Source organism: Galeopterus variegatus, unplaced genomic scaffold, assembly GCF_000696425.1.
Source record: "Galeopterus variegatus unplaced genomic scaffold, G_variegatus-3.0.2 Scaffold831, whole genome shotgun sequence".
NCBI lineage: Eukaryota > Metazoa > Chordata > Mammalia > Dermoptera > Cynocephalidae > Galeopterus > Galeopterus variegatus.
The window spans coordinates 308,108-319,818 of record NW_007726942.1 but is presented as its reverse complement, the minus strand read 5'-3'; the positions used below and the strand labels follow the sequence as shown (position 1 = coordinate 319,818).

Sequence of the window (11,711 nt, the reverse complement as noted above, 5' to 3'; positions counted from 1 at the left end):
GCAACCCTCAGTGTTGCCCCCGTACCGGACCGGGGACCGGCAACGGGACCGCAAGCCTCGGCGCTGCTCCCGCGCCTCGCTCAACCAGTGAGCGGGAACCGGTCTATACGTGGGATCCGAACCCTCGGACGGGAGCGCCGCCGCGCTTCCCAAGCGGCGCACTATCCAGTGCGCCACTGGGCCGGCCCTGGTTTTTTCTTTCTTAACTTAGCATCTAATGTTAAGTTTAAAACAACATGTCCAAATCCAATGATTTTTCTGATTATTCTGTTTCTGGACCTTGAGATGCGTGTGTCCATCCTATAGAGAATACTTACCTTCTTATTACGTATTTTGAGAAACCCATGTTAGAGAGGAACTGGTTTGATAGGAAAAAAAATTTTTAAGCCTGCAGTATGCTAGAAGTGGGTGTTTTGATTGGTGCTTGTGTTTTAGATGGAAAGAAAAAACACTATTCAATAAAGGAAGGAGAGGGAGGAGAATTCAGGGCTGAACAACGATTGGAGAAAGAGCAAAGGAGATGAAAGACTGGTGGGGGTATGGGCGAAGAGCAATTTACATGGGGAGAGAATTGTCTAGTGCAGAAATCTCAAGTAGTTTCATATGTATGTGCTTGCAAACCTTTCTGTCTTTCTGGTTTAAAATCTGTAGTATGTTCTCTATTGCTTATGATGGTTGCTGGAATGGCTTTTCTTTTGGGGCACATGTGATGATGTTCTGAGTCTTACTGTGAAGGTTGGTATTTGGCAAGAGAAATGAGCCTGTAGTGAAAGTCAACACCTGAGTTTCCATGAGGAGCAGAGTTGTTAGTAAAATAAAGGAAAAAAAAATGTTTTTCACAGTGTAGAATTACAAATAATCAACATGTGCTTTAGGAGTTTTAGATCATTAAGATATTAAAAAGGAAAATGTGATGTAGTAGAAGTATTTTTCTTTTCAAAATTAAACTTTTTAAAATAGGTCTTAAAACAACTCAGGAGGGCAAGATAAAGAACTATTCCAACTGATAATCAAAAACTGATATTAAAATTTTTTCATGTTGCTGAACACAGCTCTTTTAAGTAAATCTGCATGTGTAATCTCACATATCATTGAAGTTTCACTTTCAAAGTAACAAAATCTTATTTATAGTTGGATTTTTAGTGTATACTCCATTATAAATTTCACTATTTTGGTGCACTGTTACTTGGTTTAACCTTTTCTTGATGAGATATAACTCATTTTGAACACTAATTTCAGTTTGGCATTGAGCAGGGCCAACATTAAGCATGCAGTACATATTTAATGAATGAATAAATGAACTAATGCACTGTATTCTTTATTTTTAGATGTAACTGAGAAATGATTTGCTGCTTAAGTTTCTAAATTGTCTTAACTGATTAGCTTAAAAAGAAATTTGGTAATCATACAGTGTTATGGTACCCAGATTTTTTTTTTTTTTTTTTCCTCTCTAATCACGGACTAAATTCTTTTTTTTTTTTTTTCCTTTTGATTACTGGCCACTACGGGATCTGAACCTGTAACCTTGGTGTTATAAGGCTGTGCTCTAACTGAGCTCACCTGCCAGCCCTAAATTCTTTGTTTTGGTAATGTAGTGTCACACCATGTATAGCTGAGATGTATTTGAAGTTTTGGGGCCAGTGGAGTATAACACCACCAGGCCTGCTGAGCTGCTCCTGAAGATAAATTGCTTTTAGACATTTTCAGGTTGTCTTCATGATGGAGAGTAGGTAAATGTTTAGAAGTATCTTTACTTAAATAATGTTTCTTATTCCCACCCTATCCCCAATGTTCAGACTGGCCGAGACTGAAGATCCTTAGGGCCTATGGGGTGCAAGAGTTTGCGTGTAGAGGAGGAAAACATGGCATAAAACAAGCTTCCTGATGATTTTGTATCTCCTTAGTTGAGAGTTAATGTCATAACAACACTGTGTGCCACAAGGTGGTTTAATTTTTTTATACTAGGAAATATGTTAGGCATAAACAAATAGCTAATAATGTAATAAGCATTTGTGCACACACCACTCACCTTAAGAAATAAAATATTACAGACATTATTGAAGCTCCTTGTGTTCCCTTTCTTCTACTCAGAGGGAATCACCACAGGAGTTGATGTTTCCCTATCCTATTTCTGTTTTAATATTTTTACTCCATATGTATGTATCAATCACTGTTATATGATTTGTGTAGTTTTTGAACTTGATATAAACGGTATTCTTCTGTGTCCCTTTAAGTTTGTTCTTATGTTTTGGATATTTGTATATATTGATATATTCTCTTTATTCCATTCATTTTATAGTATTATATAGCATCCTGTTGTTTTATTATACTTGAAGGTTTTTACCCATTTTGTGGCTGATATAAAATTTGATAGCTTCCAGATTTTTGCTATTGCAAATAATTCTTCAGTTAACATTTTTGAATGCTTTCTTGTGTACATTTATGAAAACTTCTCTATGCTGTTACCTATGAGTAGAATTGCTGGGTAATAGGGTTAACTTATCTTTAAGTTTGCTATATATAGTGTCTGGTTGTCTTTACCAGTTTATACCATCAGCAGTAGTGTTGCCTTATATCCTTGCTGACGACTTGATGTTTTCACTTTTAATGTTTTCTAATCCAGTGAGAGGGAAATGGCATCTCATTATTTTAATTTGTGATTCTCTGATTATGAGTGATCTTGAGTATCATTATATATGTTTATCGGCCATTCAAGTGTCCTCCTTTGTCCATTTTTCTATTGGACAATTTTCTATTCTTTCTTTTTCTCATTGACTTATAATGTTCTTCATATTATTTGGATGCTCTTTCTTGGTATATTTATTACAAATGTATTCTCCCAGTTGGTAGCTTGTCTTATCATTCTCTCTGTCCTTCTTGTGTATCTATAGTCTTAGTAGTCAAATTTATCAGTCTTTCTCTCAAAGTTTTATAGGGTCTTTTCTTTTGTATCTTGTTTAAAAAATCCTTTTTGAAACCCAAGATTGTAAATAAATTTCTCTGTATTTTCTTCTAAGCATTTTATAATTTTACCTACCATATTTAAACATTAATCCCTGTTCAAATAATTTTGGGGCCTATTATTAGGTAGAGATTCCTTTTTTCCCCCCATAAGGATAACCAGTTATCCCAGCACCCATTTATTAAATAGTGGGTTTTTAACTCACTGATTTTCAATTCCACCTCTTTTATATGTTAAGTTTCCATGTGTGTCTGAGTCTGCTGTTCATTTGGCTTTATTCCAGTATCTGCAGTCCAATTTTTCTTCACCTCCTATAGTTTATATAACCTTCTTGAATATGCTTGAGGCATTTCCTTAGATTTTAATTCAGCTCTGTCACAGTCCTAGGAATTTGGGTAAATACTAATGATTTTAATTACTTTTCATTATTTTTTCCTACCATGCCACATATTTTATCTAATTGCTTAGAATGCATTTGTTTGTTCATATTATCTCTTTTTGTAGATAGTGTCTTAAAACAGGATCCATCATTTTCTTTTACATGCTATTTATTAATAGAAGTATTAGAGCTGAAGGTACAATTGAAAATGTGGTAATCATCTAATTTTAGGATACAAAAGACACACTTTCAAATGCATTTCTTATAAATAAATTAAGAATAATCTCTTTTTTAAGCTGCTAGTATTTTGATTATGACATTAGAAAAAAAACATTTTTTAGGTGATTTGATTTTGTATATATAAGCAGTATATTATGCTTGAAATTCACTAGATATTAGTGCTATTATGCTGTTGTTAACTGATGTTCTTTGTTTTTTTTTTTAGATGGTTGGAATCCATTTTCATACCCATACAAAAAACTGGATTTTGGAAAATGGGAGCTCTATATTCCACCAAAGCAGGATAAATCTGTATTGGTGCCTCATGGATCCAAATTAAAGGTATTTTCCTCTCTCCTGTTTTTAATTGTACTTATTTTATTTTTACCCTGTTTGCAAAGATTCATTTAAAATATTAGAGTTTATCATCTATGGGTGATAATTACGGGAGAGACCATCTAAATGTCCAAATAGAGGAAAACTTAAGAGAGGACATCAACAAATTAGAATTTGTTAGATTAGAACTATTTGGCTGATAAGATACTAAATTTAGTTATACTATTATCACAGGTTTTTTTTATGTAGGAAGTGATGCGTAAGAAGTGTTTTTGAGTAATTGCAGAAGTTTAGGTTGGAAAACAGAAAGTTTACAAATCAGCACATGCAGGGAGGATCTTTACTTGTGAAGAGTCTTGACAAAATTGGTGTTGTGATGAGCCACGTGAATGTGAGAGGGTATCCTGTATGGGGGCCTGTGCATTTTGGGGACATGCTTCTTCTGGTTCTTCTCCTTTCTGAACTTTGACATGGGCAACTTGTTTCTCCTGTTCTCCTGTGGTAAGGCCACCTGGATCAGCCCAGCAGGCTGAGCATCCTGCACACTCCCTCTGCTCTGGCAGATTATGTGGTTTTGCATTCAGTGGTTGCAGAGCAGACAGAGCTGGCCTCTCCTGTCTCCTCAGTGGATGCTTGCTGGTTGGGTCCCAAAATCTGGATTACAGATTTAAGGCATTTGATTATATAGAAAGCTATCTAAATCCTTTCACATTTACTTGATTTTAACCCATGCTGATATAATTAGCTAATATTTCCATGTCCCTTGTGTCTTTTTCCCTTTCTTAGACATTTATTATGATAAATCTTGTAACTGAATATTTTTTATTGGTGTGTTTTATTTAACAGTATTAATTCAGAGTTAAAGTATATTTAAAATCAAAGTGTGTTGTATGTTTGTTTTGCATGTTTTTAAGATTTTTTTTACAAATAGTGAAATTACAAATGTATATGAAAATTACTGAAATATTCCCACACATAATGTAGTTACCAAGAAAGCATGTTGTATGGAATAAGAAGGCATTTTAATATGAGATAACAGCCAAAGTTCTTTTTAATCTATGTAGTAAAAAAGAGAAAAAAGTAGCTACAGTATACAGTAAGAGGGATTTAAATTTAATATAAATAATCCCTTTTCCATGTCAGCATAAGCTCCATGGGATCAGGGCCTTTGCTGTTTGTTTGCTACTATTATATATTCCCAATTCTTGAAAGATTGCCTGGCAGAGTAGGCACTCAAGAAATATTTATTGAATGTTGAAGTCATTTATAGGCTCAACTTTGGAATAATTCAAATAGCTTGGGATAATTCCTCTATATCTTATGAGGCCTGATTTTATAGAAACTGCAGGTAAAGTAACCATTATTGTACTGGTTTCATTGTCACTTTAGGTCTTATGGCCTTTTTGTTCATTTTTTAAAAAACTGAACTTGCTACTTTTTTAAAGGCAGAATTTGTTTCTGCCTTTTTTCAGTTAGAAAATTTTATAAGCTCTGACCCCTCACCTACTTTTTAAATTAAATGTTCTATAAATTAATTTTGATTTTTTTTTCTATACATGGGGAAAAATAATTCAATACTAGGAATGAATGATTATTGATATATTCTGGGAATTATGGTAGACATTTGGCTCTCCAGTCCTGCTCAAGTTTTTATACTTTCTCTACTATTCTAGATACTATGTTATGCTTTCTTTCAAAAATTTATTCTACCTTGATGAAACGAAATAATCTGATAATTTAAAAATTGGCTGTTACATTGTCACCTGACTTTAAAAGTCTGCATGAAACAGCAAACCTTAGACAAGTGTAAGGTAAACTGTTCTGTAATCTTTCTTCATTATTATTCTCTAAAAATTTCAGTGAGGATAATTAATTGGAAATTTAGGCCAAAAAATATTTTTTGTAGTCTTTAGATCTTTTACGTTTGAGGAAACAAACAGATTCTATTATAAGGTTAATATAAGTATATAAATAGTTATTCATTTATGAGAAATGATGCATCAGATTTTCTTTGGGGAAGGGGCTAAATTCTTTACAAAAATCAACTAGAGGTTTTTGGTCTTTCAATCTGTTGTTGTCTCTAGGTAGTCTGTCTTGGTAATTAAAAATCTTGTTTTAAATTGAACTTGAAAATTTATTTCAGTCCACAGGGGACTGACCTTTATAACTCACTCGAGGATGTCTCTCTTCTGAATTATCTGCTAACCATTAACAAAAAAGAGCTTTTGCCTACCATCAAAATAGTAGCTTTGTTTTCTTTACAAAACACCTGATCTTTTCAATTGAACACTTTGAAAAAAGATAGCTAACTGCTTATATGATCATGCAAATGTCTTCCCTTTAAGTTTTTAAATGAGTTTATCAAACACAAAGTATTTTGAAAATAAAATAAGATAAATTAAACATTAAAGCTATAAAGATACAGGGAAAGAATAGAAGACAACTTTCCTAAAGCATGATTAGACGTATATTATTTATATCCTTAACACCATTTTCTTTGTATACACAGCCAAACTAATTTATTTAAAGGTTTTTGTTCACTATTTAAAAATATATACCTTTAATAACATTGTATTAGAATTTTTTTTTCTCAAGTTGTTTCATACCAATTTAACACAACTATCGAGTATCTTCTCTGTGTCAGGTGCCGTTCTTGATCTGTGATGCCTGTACTGCATTGTAATGTATGTATGGAGTGTGTACGTGTGTGTGTGTGTGTGTGTGTGTGTGTGTGTGTGTTTTAAACATAAAGTGCAATTGGAGTGAAAAAATGAGTGAAAAGTTTATTCATTCTGTGATGGTTACAGGAGAAACTGCAGAGGTGCGGTGACATTCAGGCACACTTAGAAACATGTTTAGAAGTTGACCAGAGAGATAGAGGGAAGAAGGATGTTCTAACCTGAGAGAGCTGCATGAGTAAAAGTGTGTGTATTGATTGAAGTCCCCACAGGAAGCAATGGTACACTCAAAACAGCTTGAATAGTTTGAATAGGTTTTATTTTCAAACACTCTGTTTTCAAAGTTGAGCATGAAGGGGAACCACAAGAGAGTTCCAAGAAGGGTGAGGTTGGGAGAGGGGGCACCCAAATTGTAACTCTATCCAGGCAACCAGAAGCGAGGGATCAATTACTGGAACCCAGAGGGAGAAAGAGTTGGCCATCTAGAGAGGGGCTCTAGGCGTTGGTTGAGGTTCACAGTTAATTCATTATAACCTCGCCAGGAAGGAGCTGGATGAATCATAGAAAAAAATACCCTGACCTCTCACTTTCCTTTCTGATCTATTGCTGAGGCTCCACTTTGACAAAACACAATGAGAGGTTGGAGTTCTGGGAAGTATTGTCCGCATGGTTCAGCCTCCTGGGGCAGAGAGCTGGATGGAGAGTGGTTCTGTCTTAATTAGCACAATGTAGCTTACTTTTAAGATGTCAAGGAAGGTAAACCTGAAAAATAGGTCAGATGCAGACTGCGAAGAGCTCCTTTTCTTCTAATTCCCATTTTCTCTTATCATTCCAGTTAATATCCGAATGACTAGCAATGACATTTAGAATTATCTTTTTATAGTGTTTAGGATATTTGTATACTTTTCCTTGTTAGCCAATAACAAAAATGGACTAGAAGAGAAGTTTCTTGATAGTAGTCCTTTAATATTTCCAAAGGATTACATGTTAGTCTGCTCAGGCTGCTATAACAAAATATCACAGACTGGGTGGCTTAAATAGCAGCAATTTATTTTCTCACAGTTCTGAAGACTTACAGTCCTAGATGCCAGCATGATTGGGCTTGGGTGAAGGCTCTCTTCCTTGCTTGCAGATGGTGGTCTTCTCTCTGTGTTCTCACATGGCAGAGAGAGACAGAGACAGAGAGGGCGGAAACTCTGGTGTCTCTTCTTAGAAAAGCACTAATCTCGTCATGAGAGCCTGACCCTTATGACCTCATCTAAGCTTAATTATCTCCCAAAGACCCCATCTTCAAATACCATCACATTGGAGGTTAGGGCGTCAACAAATGATTAGGGTGGTTACAATTCATTCCATAGCAGATCATATTGCTTTTCTAATTATGTTTAGATGTTACATAATTGGTTGGTAGAAAAGGGGCATGAACTTTAATGCCTTCATTTGCCATTTTATGAAAAATTTAGAAATACTTTACATTCGTATTTGATTTAATCCTCACAGTAACACTATGAGAATAGGTGTTGTTATTATATTTTCATTTAAAGATGAGTGCAGTTAGATCTAGAGAGAGTAAGTAGATGGTAGAACCTGGGCTTGACTTCAGGCATCTTTGACAGCACAGTTCATGCTCTTAAACATTATGCTCTGCTGCCAGTCCGGCTAAGAGTTCACAGAGAAAAGAAGGGGGAAATAAAAACAAAAAACGTGACACAGAGGAAGAAGAACTTGAACCATGTCCCAGATTTAACATATTTTCTATCATATGCTTTAGCTTTTGTGTGTGGAAACTCTCCCTACTTTTTGAAGGGACCTTCTCTGATTGTAGAGGGTATGAGGTCAGATTGCTTAAAGCAAAACTAATGATTGAGAGCTGGAATGAGATTGCTAGGCAGAGGATGTCATTGAGAGGTTTGGGGCAGGGATGTGCCTATTGAAGAATTAGTATCTAAATATTTGCATAAGAAGATTAATCTGATAAATGCTTTATGCTTCATTTCTGGAATATATTCTTGCATTATTTCTTGCCAACTACCTTCTCTTCACATACTTTATTTGCTGTTTCAGAGATTTCTGATATTTGTAAATCGGATCTACTAGATCTTCTTATCTTTTTTTCCCACAAGTTCATCATTATGACTTTCTATTCTACTTTGTGAGATTACTTTTTCTGTCTTCCAACTGCTTCTATTTGAGTAATCATATTTTAAAAATTTTTAATGATGTGTTTTTGTTCTCCCCCTTTTTGTTAAATGTCCAGAGATACTTCTTTCTGTTTCAGCATATTCATTATAGATTTTTTGTCTTTTTAAAATATTCTCCTTACCTCCCTCTCCCCCCTCCCCCCACTTTTTGTTTCTTTCAGATTTCCTTTAACTGTGTTTGTTTTAGTCTCTGACCTTCGTGTTTCATGCTGTTCTCAAATGCTTGGAGATCCATGGTTATTGTCATATTTTCAAATGAGGTAGGAAAAGTCAATTGAAAATGGTTTATATGGGCAGGGCTTGGGTTCTGGTGAGCTTCATTGTTGGATAGTTAGAAAGTGAGCTAGTTTTCATATGGATGGCAGTAAGTGAAAGGTTTTTCTCTGTGGTCATTTGTTTTTTCCAGAGATGAATCTTATAATCTCCCACAACGGATGAATGTAAGGGTGCCTTGGCTAGAGTGTCCCCCCAAAACTTGACCACACTGTGACTGTGGGGAAGGTAGAAATCCTATTATGGTAACCAAAAGGTGGGGCCTTGAAGAGGTGATTAGATTGTAGGACCATGCTGTAGTGAATGGATTAAAAATGGTGGTCATGGGCATGGCTCTGAGGACATTAAAAGGGGAGCATGAAGAGCCTGTCCCTCTGTCTGCTCCACCATTTTCTGTCATGAGAGACCCTGGGTCACTGTTGCCACCTCCAATACCCTCACCACTGGTGTTCCCTGGACTTTGGATTTGCTAGCCTCTGCAACTATAAGCAATACATTTCATTTTTGTACAAATTACCCAGTTCCATGTATTTTGTTACAAGCAACAGAAATGAACTAACAGAAAATTGGTACGAGAGAAATAGGGTGTTGCTTATAATAGATACTTGAAAATATGGAAACAGCTTTGGAACTGGGTGTTGAGGAGAGATTGGAAGAATTTGGAGGAATAGGATATGAAAAGTCTAGATGCTTGTGAAAGTTTAGAAGACAAAAAAAAAAAAAAACAGGGAAGGTTTTAGAGACTGGTTACATGGTGGTAAGTAGAATGCTGGTAGAAATATGGACGGTAAAGGCCATTCTGAGAAGATTTCAGATGTAAATGAGAAGGAGCTTTTTGGAAATTGGGTCAAAGATGACCCTTGCTATGAACTGGCAAGGAACTTGGCTGCTTTGTGTCCATGCTGTAGGACTTCGTGGAGGTTGGAACTTAGGAGTTGTGAACCAGAGTATTTGATGGAAGAAACTTCTAAGCAATAACACATTAAGGAAGCTGCATGGTTACTTGTAACAGCCTATGCTGAGTTATGGTGGCAAAGGCACGACATAAAGCAAGCATTTAAAAGGGAAGCAGAGCATAAAGATTTGGCATGTGATAAAGAAGCAAAGAGTATTTTCAGCAGAAGAATGCAATGGTGCTAAGAAGATTAGTACAAAAGAAAGGGATTATCAAGAGAAGGGGAAAAGAGCCCTGAGGGCATTGCAGAAGCCTCTGGGGCCAACCCTTCCATTCCAGGCCCAAATGGCTAGAGAGATGAAATGATCTTGGGGAACAGGCCTGAGGTGCCCTGCATGGGCTCACTACCTAGGGCTACCTTGGGAAGCTGCCCTGTACACCAGCACCCCAGCTGCTTTGGCTACTCCAGCTGTGGCTAAATTGGCCCCAGATGTGGCTGGACCCACAGCTTTGGGAAATATAAGCCCAAAGCCTTGGTGGTGTCCACATGGTGTTAGGTTTGCAGTCTCATAGAATGGCAGAGTTGTGGAGGCTTGGGAGCCTCCACCCAAATTTAAATGGATATATGGCAAAGCCTGGGGACTCAGGAAGAGATCTGTCACAGGAGTGGATTCACTGCATAACATCTTTACTAGAACGATTCTGAGAGGAAATGTTGGACTTGAAACAGAAAAACCCCAACAGTGCCATGCCTAGTAGAGCCATGACAGCAGGACTGGCATGGAGACCCCAAATTTGTGGAGCTACCAATGTGCAATGCCAGCCTGCGAGAGCTGAAGCATTACCTGAGACCAGGAAAGCCATAGGAGTGGAGCTTCCCGAGGACTTGGAGACCCAGTCCCTGCACCAGTGTGCAGAGGATGTCAGACATCTAGTCAAGGTACATGATTTGCCAACTTTGAGATTTAATGCCTACCCTGCTGGGTTTTGAACTTGTTTGGTACCTGTTACACCTTTCTTTTGGCCTATTTTTCCCTTTTTGAATGGGAACATGTACCCTAGGCTTGTCCCACCATTATATCTTGGCAGTAGATAACTTGTATTGATTTCACAGATAGGACTTTGAACTTCAGACTTCTGAGTTGAAACAAGTTAAAATTTAGGGATGGAATGAATGTCTTTGTATGTGAGAAGTTTGTGAGATTTGGGGGGTCAGGGGAGGAATGCCTTGGATAGAGTGTCCCTCCAAAACTTGATCCCCACTGTGACAGTGTTAAGAGGGTGGGAAATCCTGTCATGGTAATTAAAAGGTGGGACCTTGAAGAGGTGATTCGATTGTAGGACCATGTCTTAGTGAATGGATTAATAATGGTGGTTAAGGGAATGGTTCTGAGGGCTTTAAAAGGGGAGCACAAAAAGTCTTTTCTCTTTGTGCTTCACCGTTTTCTGCCATGTGAGACCCCTTCATTTCTGTAAAGCCACTCACCAGATGTGTTCCTTGGACTTTGGACTTCCCAGAGTCAGAAATTGTAGTCACTAAATTTTGTTTTCTTTATAAATTACTCAGTTCCAAGTATTTTGTTATAAGCAGCAGAAACAGACTAGTACAAAGGAGTATGGAGTGTAGGACTTTATACTTGTCTACTGGCATCCTTGGATAAGGGCAAGGAAAGTGGGTGAGGGTCCCACCTTTCTGTAAGATATTTAATCCTATTTTCAACTATGTGATTCTCCTTTGTCATCTGCTTTGTCCATTGCTCTGGGTATG

At 36.8% G+C, this 11,711-nt stretch overlaps 1 protein-coding gene across 1 annotated transcript in view; it reads left to right on the top strand.

The window, feature by feature from the left end:
• Positions 1 to 11,711, top strand: part of GBE1 (glucan (1,4-alpha-), branching enzyme 1) — a 255,662-nt gene that overhangs the window by 79,131 nt on the left and 164,820 nt on the right. The window contains exon 3 of the mRNA XM_008572761.1: positions 3,787 to 3,902. Within this exon, the coding sequence (XP_008570983.1) occupies positions 3,787 to 3,902 (116 nt within the window). The remainder of the gene's footprint in view (positions 1 to 3,786; positions 3,903 to 11,711) is intronic.